The sequence below is a fragment of the Callithrix jacchus genome, chromosome 17, assembly GCF_049354715.1.
Source record: "Callithrix jacchus isolate 240 chromosome 17, calJac240_pri, whole genome shotgun sequence".
In the NCBI taxonomy this organism is placed as follows: Eukaryota; Metazoa; Chordata; class Mammalia; order Primates; family Cebidae; genus Callithrix; species Callithrix jacchus.
Genome location: NC_133518.1, coordinates 50,576,116 through 50,594,504, shown reverse-complemented (window position 1 = coordinate 50,594,504; position 18,389 = coordinate 50,576,116). Strand labels below are relative to the sequence as shown.

The following is an 18,389-nucleotide window of genomic DNA, read 5'->3' as shown; positions in this document are numbered from 1 at the left end:
AGACTCGTCACTTATTTTGCATATGCCCTCCTCTCTCCGCCCCCACGTCTGGACACCGCCCCGTCTGGCGCACTGATTGTCACCTAAACGCTTCGTCTTGGCACCTGATTGGCTGTCTTGCCACCTCCGCCTCCACCTCCTCCCGCCGCCCGCCCCTCGGCAATCACACAACGGCGGGCAGAGGAAAGTACGCAGGCGCGGGTGCTGCCTCTCTCTTCTAGCGGCCCGCCCTCCCTCCCTGCTCCCCCTCCCTCCCTTCCCCATCCCTTTCCCCTCCTCTTCGGGCCTGCGCGCGCGCATCTTCCTCCGACACGCGCCGCCGCTAGCCGAGCACTCTCGCTAGAGCCTCTGTCCCGCGCGTGCCTTTTCCCCTCTGGTTGTAGGGAGAGCGGGATCCTGCCCCGTCGCCGCGGCACTAGCCGCAGCCCAGCAGCCTAGGGAGACAGCGGCGGCGCGCGAGCCTTCGGGCGGACGGTACCACCGCTCGCCAGCTCGCAGGGGGAGCAGCCCGCCCCGCCGCGCACGTCTCGGCGACCCCGCGGGGCTGAGGCGTCGCCGCGCCCGGCAGCGTGAGCGCAGAGCCGGCCGCGACCCGGAGCTCGGAGTCCCGTGGACCGCGCCCGCCGCCGGCCCCACCCATCCGGGTCGAGGAAGCCAAGGCCATGGCCGAGACGGAGGAAAGGAGCCTGGACAACTTCTTTGCTAAGAGAGACAAGAAGAAGAAGAAGGAGCGGAGCAACCGGGCAGCGAGTGCTGCGGGCGCAGCGGGCAGCGCCAGCGGGAGCAGCGGAGCCACGGGTGCTGCGGGCGGCGGGGCGGGCGCGGGGACCCGACCGGGCGACGGCGGGACCGCGAGCGCGGGGGCTGCGGGCCCAGGGGCCGCCACCAAGGCTGTGACGAAGGTGAGGGGCCGGGAGGCCGGCACTCCGGGCCCGGGCGGCGCGCCGGCGCCCCATGTGCCCGCCCCCGCCTGCCGGGGAAGCGTCCGGGGGGGGGCCACGGGGGCAGGGCGGAGGGGCGCGGGTCGGCCACGTGACGCGGGCTCCCCACCTCGGGCCGGGCTCGCCAGGTCCGGGACCCCCTCCGACACCCGCCCCGGAGCTGCCCTTCCTACCTCGCGTCTCTCCGCGTTAGCCAAGGCCTAGGCGGCGCCACCCTCCGGGGGCACTAGGTCTGGGGCTGCAGTGCCCAGCACAGAGCAGCGTTTATCAGTGTAGTCTAGGCTGAATAATTCCGCGTGCTGACCTCAGCCCAGTAGTTTGAGCTGAATTTTCGCTTTCAGCAGCCGCGTTTGTGGCAGCTCTTTTGTGATGACTTAGTCTCTAAACCCGAGAAAGAAAAAGAAAAGTCTCGGTGCAATAACGTTGAGGTAGAAATGTAGTTGTGAAATTCCTGTTGACTTCTTCCTTGGGCTTCTCCTAGTTGCTTAAAGTAACAGCTCTCGTGCTGGAACCCAGCGGAAGTACAGTGTTAAGACTGATGAGCATGTTTGTCCTCCGTGTAGCCTAGTTTGCCCCAGGACGAAGCAAGGGCTTTGGCCAGAAGAGGAGTGTATACTTAGTTTAGGTTCCAGCCACTTGATCCACTTTTCCCATTTTGATGATTACTTAGTTGTATGCCTGCAAATAGCTTTAATTGAACAAATGGCGTTTGTTTTACAGGAGGAAGATGAATGGAAAGAATTGGAGCAAAAAGAGGTTGATTACAGCGGCCTCAGGGTTCAGGCAATGCAAATAAGGTATGGTCTGGTTACAAATGTGTTTAAATAACCTTTAGGACAGATATTGGATACAAGTTAGGTTTTCCTTTAGTCCCAGAGCAGCATCATAGTATCCTTGTGTTCTAGATATGCTTATTAGGACTCAAATGGATTGAATCTACTCACTCCTTCACTCTATGAGGGCAGCCCTTCCGTGTGCTCATCAAATTAGCTGCCCTAAACTCCTGTGAGAGCTTGCCTACTTCCAGTTCTGGTTAGGCCTTTTCATTTGAGACAGCTACAGTGGATTTTGTCCCTTCACAATTTTTACTTTTAACATGGATGGTTGTACTTCTTTTTGGTTTAAAAAATAATGTGGGTTTTTTCACATGTTCTCCAATAAGCAAGTGAATATATTTTTTGTGATCGAGGTATAGCATACTTACAGGGAAATAGAGATTTTATGTGTTCACACAGTGCGATCAACCTGTGCAGTAAGCACACAGGTCAAGAAACTGAATTTTTCTGATACAGAACGAGGTTCTCCTAACACCTAGTCACTGCATTCACCTTCAACATAACCACTATGCTAACACCTGAGTTTTTTTCTAAAACTTAATAGGAATGGAATTCTGTGTGTAAACGTGCTATTTTTTAAAGTTCAAGAAAACTAGTTTTTAAACATTGGATAGTTTAGAAGATTTGAAATTAACATTTGTCAAGTCCGGTCTGTGGTAGTCAACTTTAAGGTTGATGTTAAGTAAGTGCTGTATTTTGGAGGGTTCATAAAGTAGGAAGAAACAAGTGAAGATACGGTTCTGCTTTAAGATGAAAAAATCCTTTGCTCCCAGTTTAAAGAAAGAAAGTATCTTGATGAACTGCCTGCCCCGAGTTTGAAGTTTGCATTTTACAGGCAATGCCAGTGACTGCAAACTACAGTGGAGGAAATACTTTCCTTAACTGAAAATGTGTTTTGACCTCTCTGGATGTTAGTATCTATAGCTTTAGATAACCTGTTCCAAAAGCAGGGTTACTATTATTGACATTTGTTGAATACCCACCACAGCTAGGCATTATGTTCTGTGAAAACGTCATTTTGCGACCTTAACCAAAGTGAAACCGCCGATTGATAATGGGCAACTTTCAGGAATGGTGGCTTCTCCACTCTCCACTCTCACTCCGGAGGTTCCTTTATAGTGGTGGTCAGTAGACGTGATTAGACTTGAGTTTGATTCCCAACCACTTGTTGGCTTCCTTCCGGTACCTTCCCCTTTTCTCTCTCCTGGGCCTTGACCTGTAAAAGATGGGGAAGGTGGGAATATGAGGTTCTTAGCATTTGGAGTGTGGAACTGCCTGTGTGTGTGGCTCCTGTTCTGTTGTAAAGTTTGGCTCTTAATCTGCCTTTCTTAAATGACTGCAGGTTCTTGAAAACATGAGTGACTGGAAGGTTAGTGTTTGGTCATGTTGAACTTACTGGGCAAAAGTAGCACTTTTCTGAAGAGAAAAAGTTTCAAGTTCACTGAAGATTAGAAATTGATTTTGTTAAAACTGTGGGGAATATTTAAACAGAACCTGTGTTTTTCTGTTATTGAGTATAAATTGCATGTTCATCTTTAGGATGATTTTATTGTTGATCTATTTTGGCTACTCCTGAGATAGTAAAAAAATGTCTAAAATAACTTAGATACTTCACCCTTGCCGGGGATAATAAGTGTCAGCTAGTATGAGCATTTAATTTCTGCTCCAACGTGAAGTAGACCAGCTTTTATATTGTTTTTTGTTTGTTTGTTTTCTTAGCATCTAGTCATTGCCCCTACATGGCCATCCTTGTAGAGGTATTCCACTAACCTGCTAACGCTGAAAAACACTCCTTCCCATATGCTCTTCTCTTCACTCAGATCCACCAGTCTCTGCTACATGTGCTTTATCTTTTTCTCTTCTCCGTATACTGAGACTTAGATTACATGTGCCATCTGCACCTTTTTTTTTTTTTTTTTTTTTTTTTTTTGAGTTTTGCTTTTGTTGCCCAGGCTGGAGTGCAATGGCGTGATCTCAGCTCACTTCAACCTCCGCCTCTCAGGTTCAAGCGATTCTCTTGCCTCAGCTTCCTGAGTAGCTGGGATTACAGGCATGCGCCACCACATCTGGCTAATTTTGTATTTTTAGTAGAGATGGGGTTTCTCCATGCTGGTCAAGCTGGTCTCAAACTCCCAACCTCAGGTGATCTACCTGTCTTGGCCTCCCAAAGCGCTGGGATTACAGACATGAGCCACTGACATCTGTGCCCAGCCAGATGTCACATGCAATCTTAAAGTTCTTGACCCTGGTCCTTATAGTAGTTAGCTAGCATGTTAGGTCTTTACCTGTACATTTGAGAGGGGAAATTTTTCATTAACAGCAAACATACTGTGTATTAACATCCTGTTTTGCATTTACCAACCAGCTCAAGATTTAAGTACCAAGGTACTTAAATGTGTCCATTAAATTAATAGGTCTTATTCAAGATATGCTATATAGACAAATTTTTAAGAGAGAAGCCATTTAGGTGGTTATAAAGGAGCCTGTCACTTGAGATAGATCCTTGGTTGATTGTAGGCCCTGTAGGTCTCTTTCATCTTTTTTTTTTATTTTATTTCTTCGAGACAGAGTCTTACTTTGTCACCCAGGTTGGAATGCAGTGGCATGATCATAGCTCACTGCAGTCTTGAACTCATGGGCTCAAGTGATCCTCCCACCCTCAAACTCCCAAGTCGCTGGAACTACAGGTGTGAGTTACTACACCTGACTAATACTACTTTTTTTCTCTGGACAGGGGCTATGTTACCTAGGCTGGTCTCAACTCCTGGCTTCAAGTGATCTTCTCAAAGCACAGGAATCACAGGCATGAGCTGCTACGCCTAGCCTCTTCCATCTTGAAAGTGGATTTTTGGGAGAATGTTAGAAAGATTTCATTCTTAAAGGCATACAATGTTGAACATTTGTCATGTTTCAATAAAGAATTAAGTTCTTGGAGCACAGTGGTTTTCTAGAAACTTTGGTGAGAAATCTAGACTTTTAAACCTGTTAGGTAGAGCTAGTTAAGTTATCCAAGGTGGATTTATTCTAGCAAACACTTAGGTGACTACTTTGTGCTAGGCACTGTGCGTGAGGTTTTCTGGTCGTAGAAATAAGTCATGCTGTAACAGATAACAGTAGATATTTCAGAGAGATGTGCAGGGTGCTCTGGGGCAGAGGAGAGACATTTCATCCACGAAGGGGTCTGGAAAGATTCTTTGGATGAGATACTGTGACATTTTAAGCCTCCAGGCCAGGCATAGCTAATCAGGCGGTGTTCATTTCCCCATTTTACTGTTGTAGCAATGCTAGGTATAATAGAGACAAACCTGTGGAGATGCCGGGTATTCCAGCCACTCAGTCCAGTGTGATTTTTGTTTTAGCTGCTTCCCCCTAGTGTTGGGGAAGGGGAGTTAGCATGTGTAAATTCTCATGTCTCTTGAGGTAAGGAGATAAGGCTGTTCTATTCTTTACAAATATACTGCTGCAGGTTGTGTGATCCTATCAAGCCTTACTAAAGAAAATGAATTTCTCAAATCTCAAAGTAGAGAATATTTCTGTGTCATATCTTAGAGCTATAAAGAGGATAAAATGAATTAAAAGAATATGGCCCCTGGAATCCCACACTATCTTGGCTCTGCTACTTTGTAGCCCTGGGGAAGGTACTTAAGTTTCCTCAACATACAGTGGGTCTCTTGCCTCCCTTAATGCTACTGTGAGGTTTAACGTCATACAGTTGGGTGGAATGCTGCTTGGCATAGTAGATATTCTATAAATTTTCCCTTTGTAATGCCATTATTCTCCTCACCCTACCAATAGTGACTTACAGGCTTACACATATTCCTCTGCGAGCAGAATTGTGATGAATTTACAGTAGTATTGTAGTGTTTATTTATAAAATTTAGCTGATGAGAAGCTATATATTTGTGTCAAACACTGAATTTTAGCATGTCTCCTGTGGAAATAACTTTGCAACATGTTTCTTGCTCTGCTGTGACATTTGGAGAGTTGATACTTTCTGAAATATGTAAATATGAAAAAGCAATAAAATATGTAAATCATTTCTACCCTGCTAAATGACATTTAGGCAAGCCTGTAAGCATCTCTGGGCTTTAATTCCTTCAATTATTGAATGAATAGTCTTTTGGTGGGTGAGGAGGGGGTGGGGGGGTGGAGACTGAATTTTTACTTTTTCACCCAGGCTGGAGTGCAGTGGCAGCATCTCCACTCACTGCAACCTCCACCTCCCAGGTTAAAGCGATTCTCCTGCCTCAGCCTCCCAAGTAGCTGGGAAAGGCGTGTGCCACCACCCCTGGCTAATTTTTGTATTTTTAGTAGAGACGGAGTTTCACAATGTTGATCAGGCTGTTGTCAAACTCCTTACCTCCAGTGACCCACCCGCCTCAGCCTCCCAAAGTGATTATAAGTGTGACCCACCACACCTGGCTGATGAAGGGTCTTGACTAGACGATTTCCACATTTAGTATTTTGGAATCTTAAGAACCCAAAATATTTGTTAAAAAGTTTTTGGGGGGGCCAGGTGTAGTGGCCTGTAATCCCAGCACTTTGGGAGGCCGAGGTGGGCGGATCACCTGAGGTCAGGAGTTTAAGACCAGCCTGGCCAACATGGTGAAACCCCATCTCTGCTAAATATAAAAAATTAGCCGGGTGTGGAGGTGCATGCCTGTAATCCCAGCTACTTAGGAGGCTGAGGCCAGAGAATAGCTTGAACCTGGGAGGCAGAGGTTCCAGCCTGGGCCACAGGAGTGAAGCTCCGTATCCAAAAAAAAATAAAATAAAATATGTTGATTTATTTATTTATTTTTTATTTATTTTTTTTTGCCAATCAATTTGAGCTTATGAGGTTAGCCTTGAACTGATGACCTCGCCTTCGCGAGCGCCATGACCTCCGGTGGGAGCCACTTTAGACACCAATATATTTATTTTTAATAAATAGAGACAGGGTCTCACTGTGTTGCTCAGGCTGGTTTTGAACTCTGGCCTCAAATGATCCTCCCATCTTGGCCGTCCAAAGTGCTGGGATTACAGGCATGAGCCACCACTCCTGGCCAAGAATTGAAAATACTAAGTTGTCTCCTTGTGCCTTTCATAATTGATATGCAATCCCTCTAGTTAAACAGATTATGCTTATTTTTTGGTAGTAGTTTGTAACCTAGGTGTATTTTTAAATATGTGGTTATTTTTTTTTTTTTTTTGAAATGGAATTTTGCTCTTGTTACTCAGGCTGGAGTGCAATGGCACGATCTTGACTCACCGCAGCCTCCGCCTCCTGGGTTCAGGCAATTCTCCTGCCTCAGCCTCCTGAGTAGCTGGGATTACAGGCACGCGCCACTATGCCCAGCTAATTTTTTGTATTTTTAGTAGAGACGGGGTTTCACCAAGTTGACCAGGATGGTCTCCATCTCTTGACCTCGTGAGCCACCGCACCTGGCCTATTTTATTTATTTTTTTTCCCTAAGGTCAAGGAGATGTTAGAAAGACACTAGACAGTTAAAAAAAAAAAAAAAACTTAGTTGATGCTGTAACTATTCCATCAGACCAAATTGGAGTTTTTATTTAAAAGTTTTTTGTGAGGCTGGGCGTGGTGGCTCACCCTTTTAATCCTAGTACTTTGGGAGACAGAGGTGGGAGGATCACTTGAGGCCAGGAGTTCAAGATCTCAGCCTGGGCAAGACTGTGTCTCTACAAAAAATGCAAAAAAGTAAAATTAGTCAGTTGTGGTGGTCTGCACTTGTACTTCTGGCTTATTTGGGAGGCTGGGGTGGGAGTTTCTCTCTAGCCTGGGAGTTTAAGTTTACAATGAGCTGAGAAGGGCCTCTACTCCAGCCTGGGTGATAGAGCGAGACAGTCTCTAAAAAATTTTTTAAATAAAAAATGATTTTTTGTGTGAATTTTTAAAATATGCTTGTTTTTAGAAATTATTTGAAAAAATGTAGAAGCATATAAAGAACAGGGATCTGGGAGAAATAAAAGGAAAAAAAATGCCTTACAGACTTAATATTCCTCTGCAAAGCAGAGGAGATGTCTAATGTAGAATGTCTATGTTAGAAATAAAAGGGAAAAAAAAGTGCCTTACAGACTTACACATGTTCCTCTGCGAGACAGAGGAGATGTCTAATGTAGAATGTCTGTAGAAGCATACCTAGAAATGTGTAAGAATTATCTGTAATCTCTTCTACTTAGGGATAGTCAGTAAATAGTGCTGATTGTTACAGGGTTGTCAGCTCCATTTTACGTAAGAGTAAATTGAGGAGTAAAGAAATTAAGTACTATATTCAGTTTTTTGGCTGGAAAGTGGCAGAGCTTGGATTTGAACCAGGAAGTCTGACTTTAGAATTTGTTCCTAATTGTTTGCTGCATGAAGAAGATAAAGTCATGTATTCTAGCACCCAAAGTTACTCTACAAAACATTTTTAAATTGTTCTAGACGTTTTTGTATTTATATTATTAGGTATATAGATGTTTTAGTGTATTTTCAGTTGATATAACATGAATACTACCTCCATGTCAGCATAGGCTTTACATCATTTTAAATGGCTGTATAGAATTCTGTTACATGTTAACGAAAAGTAAAACTGAGGGATGGCTTGGCTATATTTTTCTTTTAATTAGCATTTTTTTCTTTCTCAGACCTCTTAGGGATGAATTGCCATATTCTCTACCCTTTTTCTTTTCTTGCAGATAAAGTTGTAAGTAAAATCTTGCTGTAAATGTAGATTAGAGATAAATCTGTTCTTTTTTTCCCTCTCTTCCTCATTATCACTCTAGCCTCTAAATTCGGCAGTCACCCCAGTTGGTAGGTAATTCATACAATGCTGCCATTATTATTATTATTTTGACATGGAGTCTTGCTCTGTTGCCCAGGCTGTAGTGCAGTCGTGCAATCTTGACTCACTACAACCTCTGCCTCCCAGGTTCAAGAGATTCCCCTCCTCAGCCTCCCAAGTAGCTGAGATTAAAGGCATGTGCCACCACACCCAGCTAATTTTTGTGTTTTTACTAGAGATGGGGTTTTGCCCTGTTGGCCAGGCTGGTCTCAAACTCCTGACCCCAGGTGATCTGCCGACGTCGGACTCCCAAAGTGCTGAGATTACAGGCGTGAGCCACCACACCCGGCCAGTACCATTATTTTCAAATGACGTCTTGCCACTTATATTTTTCTAAGTATCTTTAAAGAAGACCGTCAAGCTGGTCAAGAACTTTGTCTTATAGCCACCATGTGTCTTGTTTTAATAGAAATGGAAGGAAAGCATCTTTAGATGTCCTTTTGCAGAAGCCAAGACAGGCCGTTAGGTTCCCAAGATTATACAGTTAAGAGTCAGGGTGATAAGTGGAAGGCCAGGGACAGAGTTTTGGAAACCAGCATTTTTTTTTTTTTTTTTTTTTTTTTTTAGGAAGGTGGGGAAAAGATAGAATGGTGAAGGAGTTGAGAAGCTGGAAGACCTAGGAAAAGCCACCATTGTCATGACAAATAATTTTATGAAAAGATTGGTAGTTTTTACCAGGTCTTCCAGGGCAACGAGTTGCCTGATTGGGTTAGCTTTAATATCCCTGTTGTCAATATCCCTTTTGTTAAGAGACAAAAAATATATATACTTGGTAATTTAGGACATGTAAAGTTATCAAAAATAATCCGGCAAAAAGAAATAATCAAAGATGCCTTGGAGGAATAAATTCCTACTCAAGTCTATTCAAGCATAGAGAAATTAAGTTAGCATTGAGAAAATACTGCAAGCATTCTTAAGATGATATGTTACCACTGAGGGTATATTTTCACATTTGTAACATCTCTAGAAAGTCAAAGACTGAGTTCTTATATTTTCTTTTTAAACAAATGGTGAATACATGTGTAATGTTACGGGCTAATTCTATCCTCTGTGTCAAACAGGAGAGACTGGCACTAATGAAATTTGTTGCACTCGTGTAAACACCGGACACAGACTTGTTTTCATCTGCTGGAATGTGCATTCTACTTCTGAGGGCATTTTGTTACATATGCTAAAGGATTGGCAAATAAAATTATACAACTTTCAAAACCCTTCATTTGCTCACTAAAAATATGCTTACCATAAATGCCTGTTTGTACTTTTCGGTGCCAGGAAAATCTTGTAATTGTGCTTTTAATCCTTCAGCTCACCTTGTTCTCTGCATTTCAGGTTGTATCAACCTCCCTTCCCTTCCTTAGTTGCTTGAGGTGGCAGCTGGGGTCCTGCTTTTACGTGGCGCTGCTATAAATAATCAGGCATATTGTCACAGAGGCATATCAGTTTTTCTTGTTTTTATTTTTATTTTTTGAGACAGTCACACCCTGTCGCCCAGGTGGGAGTGCAGTGGCACGATCTCAGCTCACTGTAGCCTCTACCTTCTGGGTTCAAGGGATTCTCCTGCCTCAGCTTCCCCAGTAGCTGAGATTACAGGTGTGCGCCCCCATGCCTGGCTAATTTTTGTATTTTTAGTAGAGATGGAGTTTCGCCATGTTACCCAGGCTGGACTTGAACTCCTGACCTTAGGTGATCTGCCCACCTCGGCCTCCCGAAGTACTGGGATTACAGGCGTGAGCCAGTATACTCAGCCTCACTTTTTAAATAAGACCCTTAGGTTCCAAAGAGATTAGGTGACTTCTTCAGGTTGCACAGATAATCATGGATAAAACTAAGAATTTGGACTGCAGATTTTTTTGGTGGTTCCTTAATTGAATTTACATGCTTGCTTTTTCAACAGTGAAAAGGAAGAAGATGATAATGAAAAGAGACAAGATCCAGGTGATAACTGGGAAGAAGGTGGAGGTGGTGGTGGTGGTATGGAAAAATCTTCAGGTCCCTGGAACAAAACAGCTCCGGTACAAGCACCTCCTGCTCCAGTAATTGGTAATTTTCTGTAATTTTCGGAAAGACATCTAATTTATACATGGTCCACTTTCAACCAAGTGCATGATTGTGGCGGAATGTGGAGGAGACGCTCCTTTTCATTCTTGGTAGAGTGGGATGTTAAAAGACTTTGAAATCCTAAATAAAAGGAATCTGAAAGTTAAAAGACATACTTTTGTACTATATGCTGTTGTAAAATTTATATGTAGATAGACTAGTCAATTCCAGTTTTATTTGTTGAAATTTATTTGAGCATTTATTCCAATTTTCTCTTTAAATATTAACTACTTTGCTAAGGGAAAGGTAAGGAAAAGATTTTAATTTATTAGAATACAAAGTAAGCTTTTTATTTAGGATTTTTAGTATTAATTACCAAGGGTTGGGTTTAACTCAAGGTTTTCATGATAGGAAATTCCTAAAGCTTTTATTATTAAAAAAAAAATTATTTTTTTTCCTTTTTTTTTTTGAGACAGAGTCTCACTCTGTCTCCAGGCCCCAGGCTGGAGTGCAGTGGCGCAATCTCAGCTCACTGCCATCTCTGCCTCCTGGGTTCAAGCAATTCTCCTGCCTCAGCCTCCTGTATTTTAAAATATTTTTGATAGCTGAGTAAGGAATATTGGGGCCCTTGTTTTTCACTTGCGCTTTGTCTTTTTCATTTCCTATTTGACTTTCCTCTTTCTTGAAGCATGAATTCTCAGTAGAGCTGATTTTATCATGCATTTTTTTTTTCCTCCAAAGTCTTCAGGGAAAAGATGCAAGTCAATTTTATCATTCTCAAGGGAGTAAAAGTTGCTTCTTTCAGGCTGAAGGAATCTCAACCTTAACAGTTGTTTGTGGCCCACGAGAAGACCAAAGTGCATAAAGAGATGTATAGTATATCTACAGTATTAGAATTTCATGGAATAGGGGCAGTTAGGAAACAGCTGTCTGGAAGGTCTCCTTAGGGCAATGAAAGTTTAAGAAGCACCACTTTAAAGAAATGTACCCATTATTTTATTCAGAATAGTGTAAAGAATAACAGATCACTCCAAATCTTGCTATCCAGAAATCACAGATAACTACTATATGTTAACATTTTAAATCTCTCCAGTTTTTGCTGTGTGTATGTTTTTGTCTATTTATTCTGTCAGTGGTCTTGTAAATAATCACATAGATGCGTATTTGAAATGTTTTCAGTAAGTGAAAAACATGTATATAACACTGTTTGAATCCATATTGAGCATGGAAAAAGATAGGAAAAAGCTGGAATGTTAGCCATGAGGGAAGACCTTGGGCTGCTCAGCTTTGTTTTTTCCTGTTTTACTCATGTTTCTCTAAGGAAATAAAAAAGAAGTAGAGTCGTAAAATCTATTGATGAGGTGGAAGATAGTGAAATAATTAAGGATATTCTTAGAGAGACACGGGGTCTCGCTCTGTAGGTGGGGCTACAGATATGCACCACTGTACCTGGCTCATTTATTTGTAGTGACAGATTTTCACTATGTTGACATAGTGACAGGCAGGTCTCTACCTCCTGGGCCTCAAAGGATTCTTTTGCCTCCATCTCACAAAGAGCTGAGGTTACAGGCCTGAGCCATTGTGTCCAGCCATGTTTTGATTTTAGATTTTTATTTTTATATTTTTTAGAGACAAGAGTCTTGCTCTGTGGCCCAGATTGGAGTGCAATGGTGCGATCATGGCTCATTGCAGACCCTCAGCTGCTTGGGATCAAGTCATCCTCCCACCCTGGACTTCCAAGTAGACTACCGGGGCAAACCACCTGTTTATTTTATTGTAGACACGAGATCTCACTATGTTGCTCAGGCTTGTCTCCAACTCCAGGGCTCAAGCAGTCCTCCCACCTTAGCCTCCCAAAGTGCTGGGAATACAGGTGTGAGCCACCACATCCAGTCCTATGTTTTTAAATCATCTTTAGAATCTTTTTGTTTTATTTGAGATGGGTCTGGCTTCTTACTTTAAGTGACCTGCCCACCCTGGCCTTCCATAGTGCTGGGATTACAGGCATGAGCCACTGTGCTCAGCTAGATTATTTTTTTTTTTTTTTTGAGACAAAGTCTCACTCTCTTGCCCAGGCTGGAGTGCATTGGCACAATCTGCGGTCACTGCAGTGCTGCAGCCTCCACCTCCCAGGTTCAAGTGATTCTTCTGCCTCAACCTCCCAAGTAGCTGGGATTACAGGCATGCACCATCATGCCCTGCTAATTCTTTGTAATTTTCGTAAAGAAGGGGTTTCACTGTGTTGGCCAGGCCGGCTTTGACCTCAAGCAATCTGCCCGCCTTGGCCTCCCAAAGTGCTGGGATTACAGGAGTGAGCCACTGCACCTGGCCCTGGTTAGCGTCTTAAAAAATAACCACACTGGCATTTCATTAAATAAATTCTTTACATGTGGCATCGTTACCAGTCCACCAATCAGGTAAAGAAGTAATTCATATTTACCAGTAGGTAAATTGTGGACTGAAGTGGTCCTATTCTGACATAGGGCTGCTATAACTGGATGACTGATGAGACCAGTCATCCAGGTTCAGCAGATTCCTTTCTCATTTCCAGTAATTTAGCGTGTGGAACTCAGCATTTACATAGATTACTAAAGTTGTACATGGAAGCGGATTTAGAGTACTACCCTAGAAAAATACAAAGTTTTCACCTTTTTGTTGTTGGGATAGAGTTTTGCTCTTTTTGCCCAGACTGGAGTGCAGTGGCTCAGTCTGGGCTTACTGCAACCTCCGCCTCCCAGGTTACAGCAATTCTCCTGCCTCAGCCCACCAAGTAGCTGGGATTATAGGTGTCCGCCATCACGTCTGGCTAATTTTTTTGTATTTTTAGTGGAGTTGGGGCTTCACCATGTTGGGTAAGCTGGTCTTGAACTCCTGACCTCAGGTAACCTGCCCACCTCTGCCTCCCAGAGTGCTTGAATTACAGGCATGAGCCACTGTGCCTGGCCTGTTTTTACTTTGAGACATTTTCTCAAATAACTTTTCGTCTGTTGTCTGACCCAGACACCCTTCTTATAATCAGGTTATTTGTTAAATGATTGGGAATGCAAGAATAGCTTATTAAAATGCTGAGCATTTGAATAGTGTATCTAAATTATTATAAAATATTAGTTACAGAAACCCCAGAACCGGCAATGACTAGTGGTGTATATAGGCCTCCTGGGGCCAGGTTAACCACAACAAGGAAAACACCACAAGGACCACCAGAAATTTACAGCGATACACAGTTCCCATCCCTGCAGTCAACTGCCAAGCATGTAGAAAGCCGGAAGTAAGTACTATAATTACTGCGTTTTGTTTGGGGTGTCCATTCCTTGGCCACAGAGTGGGGTGTAGGGGATGTGCATACCCCCCCAAGGAAGACTACTTAACTAGTAAAGCCTGGGCTTCGCCTCACAGGCAACTGAGAATCAGGGTGGGACTTTATATGCCTAGAGGGGAGGAAAGGGGAGGACAAAGAAAGCTGGAGACCGACTTTGTCTGCTGTCTGCAAAAGTTTCTCTTAACCCGGGTTTATGTTTTTTAGCAATGACAAGTTTCAGTGTAGTTAATTCTTTTATAAGTGGCTTTTGTGCCTTATAATATGGAAACTAGAAATATAAAAGTGCTGTTTAATTGTATTCCCAGTTTATGTGACTATAGACAGAAGATGTTGGCATTTATAAATCTAATATTAAAATAATCTTATTTCAGCAGGTACTTAAAATGAATGCTACCTGGAATTAAATGACTACATATGGCACATCTACATCTTACTTAGGGACATGAATTTTAAAACATAAATAAAATGGGAAGAAATGTAAATGACATCAGATGGAAATGTTTTTTGGGGTGGCTTTTAGAATAAATCCCAGCCTTTTCGCCATTTTGAGAGCACAGCTGGCTTGAATTTAAACCTCCACATGGACTTGCTCCTCTGCTCTGTCTTAAAAAATGTATAAGGGATCTTGGGAGGGCAGTGATTCACCACACTCAAGTTTCTTTACCTGACCTAATCAGATCCACTCCCACAAAATCGATGTGAGGAGAAATCATTGACTAATGAGTGGAATTTACTTGAATGAGAAAATCGTTATCCGTGTGCATAAAGAGAGAAATGTATTATCTATTATCTATTACTCACTAAAAGTGAAAGTCTTAGGAGGAATGTCATTACACAGCTTTTAACAGTTTTCTTCAAAATTGTCCTGAAATAGGGGCACAGTTAACTGTTCAGTAGACGATAGGACCCTAGAGCTTCAGTACAGTGTTCGGTGTTTTTTGTTCTAATTGAAGCCTTAAAATGGTTTGATAAAGATTTTATATATGCCTTTACTCCTACCCCTCCCCAGCATTCTTCTAAGGGCGGCTCTTTTTTTTAAATTCAAGGACGAATATTTTCAAAAACCCTAGTGAAGAAGAAATATTTACTGATTACATTTCTTTTCCCTTAGGGATAAAGAAATGGAGAAGAGCTTTGAAGTAGTAAGACACAAAAATAGAGGTAGGGATGAGGTTTCAAAAAACCAGGCCCTTAAACTTCAGCTAGACAACCAGTATGCTGTGCTTGAAAATCAGAAAAGCAGCCACTCACAGTACAATTAAGGAATGGGCTTTGCTAACCCTTCTGAGGTAACTAAACTACAGCTAACCACCACCAACAGCCATTCATCATCTGATCTCTGCTGGATCTACAGACACCGTTAGAGACCACTGAGTTTCATGACCGGCCCCATGGCACTATGGAAGTTAAAAAGTGTCACGACTGCTCTATGCATATTGGATTTAGGGGAATTTTCATTGTTACATAAATGTGTGAACTAGTTTCAACAGTGTTCTTTCATATTTACTCTGCAAATACAAAAAACCAAAACCTGCAGCCAGTGGTCATTTCAAAATCTTTTTATGTTCAGATACTGAGCCTTCATAAGGGTTGACTACCTCAGATTTGCTGCACTCATTGTGGACTTCGTGTGGATCACAACTTCTGGATAAGAAGCTTACAACAACTATTAAATGTCGATGTGAACCTTCAAACCAGCTCTACTGGATTTTTATCAGAAATCCTGCATAAAAAGTCAGCCATCTGGGTTCTGATCTGCTGTAAAAGATGAAGATTTAAGTGACCTTAATTAACCTGTCCTGTGCCCTACCCTTAAGGAGTACTCTCTGTAGTAGGCTGTGGCTATGTTAGACTTCCTGGAACACACCACTGAAAAGAACTGATATGTTCAGATCATCTGTGTAGGGCCATGATTTGTAGTTTAAATTTTAGTTGCATTCTGAAGAAACCACAAAATAAATTCAACCAAACTGGGGTCCACCAAATGGGGAAGGGGTAAGGGAAAGAATAATCTTGTGGGGTTTTCTGGTAATTTTTTTATTTGGGGAGTGCATTTTGTTTTGTTTCTGTTCTACATTAAGGCCTTTTTTGCTTTGACTTGAAATACGTTCTTTGACAGCATATTGCCCTGTTGAGTAACCTGAAGTATGCATTAGGATTGTCGAATGTCTCGTGGGAATGCCAGTCCTGAGGGTGGAACCAAATAGCCTTTCATGTAAAGGGCAGTGGATGCTGGAGGCTCAACTTCAGGTGCTGCTAATGCCTCGTCTAATCAGGTCTAAATTGTATAGTAAACTGCAGTGGGAAGAATGCGCTTTCTGCTGAGGCTAAGAGGTTCACTGATCGTTCTTACAAATTCAGAGCAATGTGAGCAAAACCTCAGCTAAAACCCATTTAAGTGTCATGGATTGTGCATGATCTTTGATAAGAATTCCTCATATACTTGTGCCCAAATTTGCAAGGTATTGGCTGTTCATAGATGCAGTGATTGTCCCAGCTAGCTCTGTTTTCAACCATTTGGTGTGTCTTTATGTTCCTTTGGAGAGTCAGGGCGAAAGACAGGTGATGTAGCACTTCTGTTTTTAATAGTTACAGCTTAAAATACCTATTAATCATAGTTTTTGGTCCTTTAAAGGGACCTGAGGAAGCTACCCAGAATTACAGAGGAGTGTCCACCTAATGAGATAGTCTGGCAGTTTCCTAGTTTTGTATCTTTCAATAGAAATATCTGAAAGTGGTAATCTGACTACTTGATGCAGAGTCTGGGTTTCTCTATAATAAATCCCTTTGCCAAATGCATGAGTTGCAGACTTGCTACTGGCAAGAGTGAAGCAAGTGGGTGAGTAAAACTATTTTGATGTGGGAGCATTTTTGGATAGGAGTTTAGTCTTGATGAAAGTGTCCGTGCAGGAATTGGACTCCAAGGGTGATTACAGTATCTCCTGATGGGACCTGCCACCCATGTCTGGGCAATAATGTTGGCATTTGAGGTGGCAGGCAGGATGCCTGCCTTCTAATGTATTTGAGTGAGTGGCTGAGCCAGCCAAGGGGAGGTTGGATGATTAAATCAGAAATGGGATTCTTGGTAAACTGAAGACTTCATTTGGGAACCAAAAACCTTAAAAAAGTCTCTTCATTACTGAACTGTGTATTTTCCCTGAAAGTATGTATTTTTTCCCAGCAAAATTTTGTTGGGGGTTATGTTACTGAAGAATGAACAGAGATGACTAAGTGGAGGTGTTATGTAAAAGCATACTGTACCCGCAGCAGATTTAAATTCCAACTCTTTGTTACAACTTTTTAAAAGATTGTGAAAATATCAAAATGTACATGAATCAAGTTTTAATATACTGTATGATGGGTGGATGAGGCTGTCCATTGTACCATTTGTTTGAATTCTCAGGCATGGTTTGGCAGTGCAAGAACTCTGTAACATTAACAAATTCAATAAAAAGTAAATATATGGATTTTGGACTGTAATGGTTATTTTAAAGGCTTATTCCATCTTTGAAAATGGTGAGTTGAGGTCATGCCTCTCTCTTGCTTAAGGAAAATGATGATGCTCTAAACTCAGGAGTTACTTTGTGTTTGAGAAGTGTTTGCAGAGTACTCAAGCATAAAGATTTAGGCAAACCAAGGACAGTAAAAAGAAATAGAAAATTTTTAAAATACCGAACAGGCATGTATGCCTGCAAAGCTGTGACGAATTTCTTTGGAAAACCTTTGAAATACACATTTGTCCTTGTTGCTGTATTAAATTTTGTTACCTTAAACTGGCAGAGGGATCTACAATTTTTATAAAGATTAAAGGATTTGAGGGTTTGTTCCTTGAGTATTTAACAATTCTCAAAAAGAAGAGTAACTTTAAATTTCAGGATTTAGTTTGGATGATAGTCCCTAGATTTTAAAATTAGCAAAAGTATATTTCAGTCATTTTGGTAAAGAAGTTTAAATATGTAATGTTACCAATTTGCTATTTGATTATTCTTTGTGCTTGATTGAGATCTCTTTTTAACAGCCCTATTTAGGATAGAACATGCACAGAAAGAACTCTCCCTATCACTCTTCCCTCCTTTGATTTCCTCTTTTTGTTTTAAACTTTTTTTTTTTTTTTTTAGATAGATGTCACCCTTTTTAAAAAGACAGGGTCTTGTGTTGGAGTGCAGTGGCACAATCATGGCTCACTGCAGCCTCTAACTCCTGGGATCAAGAAATCTTCCCACTTCAGTCTGCTCAGTAGCTGGGATTACTATGTGTGTCACCATGCACTTTTAATTTTAATTTTTTTTTTTTTTTTGAGACGGAGTTTCGCTCTTGTTACCCAGGCTGGAGTGCAATGGCACGATCTCGGCTCACCGCAACCTCCACCTCCTGGGTTCAGGCAATTCTCCTGCCTCAGCCTCCTGAGTAGCTGGGATTACAGGCACACGCC

The 18,389-nt window shown here is 42.3% G+C and overlaps 1 protein-coding gene across 8 annotated transcripts; it reads left to right on the top strand.

Annotated features, from left to right (window-relative positions):
* The first annotated feature begins 332 nt into the window (after window positions 1–332).
* On the top strand, window positions 333–17,424 carry CDV3 (CDV3 homolog). 8 transcript variants are annotated; one of them, XM_078354210.1, is made up of 6 exons: window positions 333–902; window positions 1,662–1,738; window positions 10,496–10,641; window positions 12,268–12,378; window positions 13,747–13,906; window positions 15,069–17,424. In XM_078354210.1, exons 1-6 carry the CDS (start codon window positions 663–665, stop codon window positions 15,217–15,219), a joined length of 885 nt encoding a protein of 294 aa, XP_078210336.1. In that variant the 5' UTR covers window positions 333–662; the 3' UTR covers window positions 15,220–17,424. The 8 variants fall into 8 exon arrangements, with proteins under 8 accessions (XP_078210336.1, XP_078210338.1, XP_078210337.1 ...); XM_078354212.1 differs by having other exon boundaries at window positions 14,332–17,424; XM_078354211.1 differs by having other exon boundaries at window positions 14,329–17,424.
* Window positions 17,425–18,389: the final 965 nt, after the last annotated feature.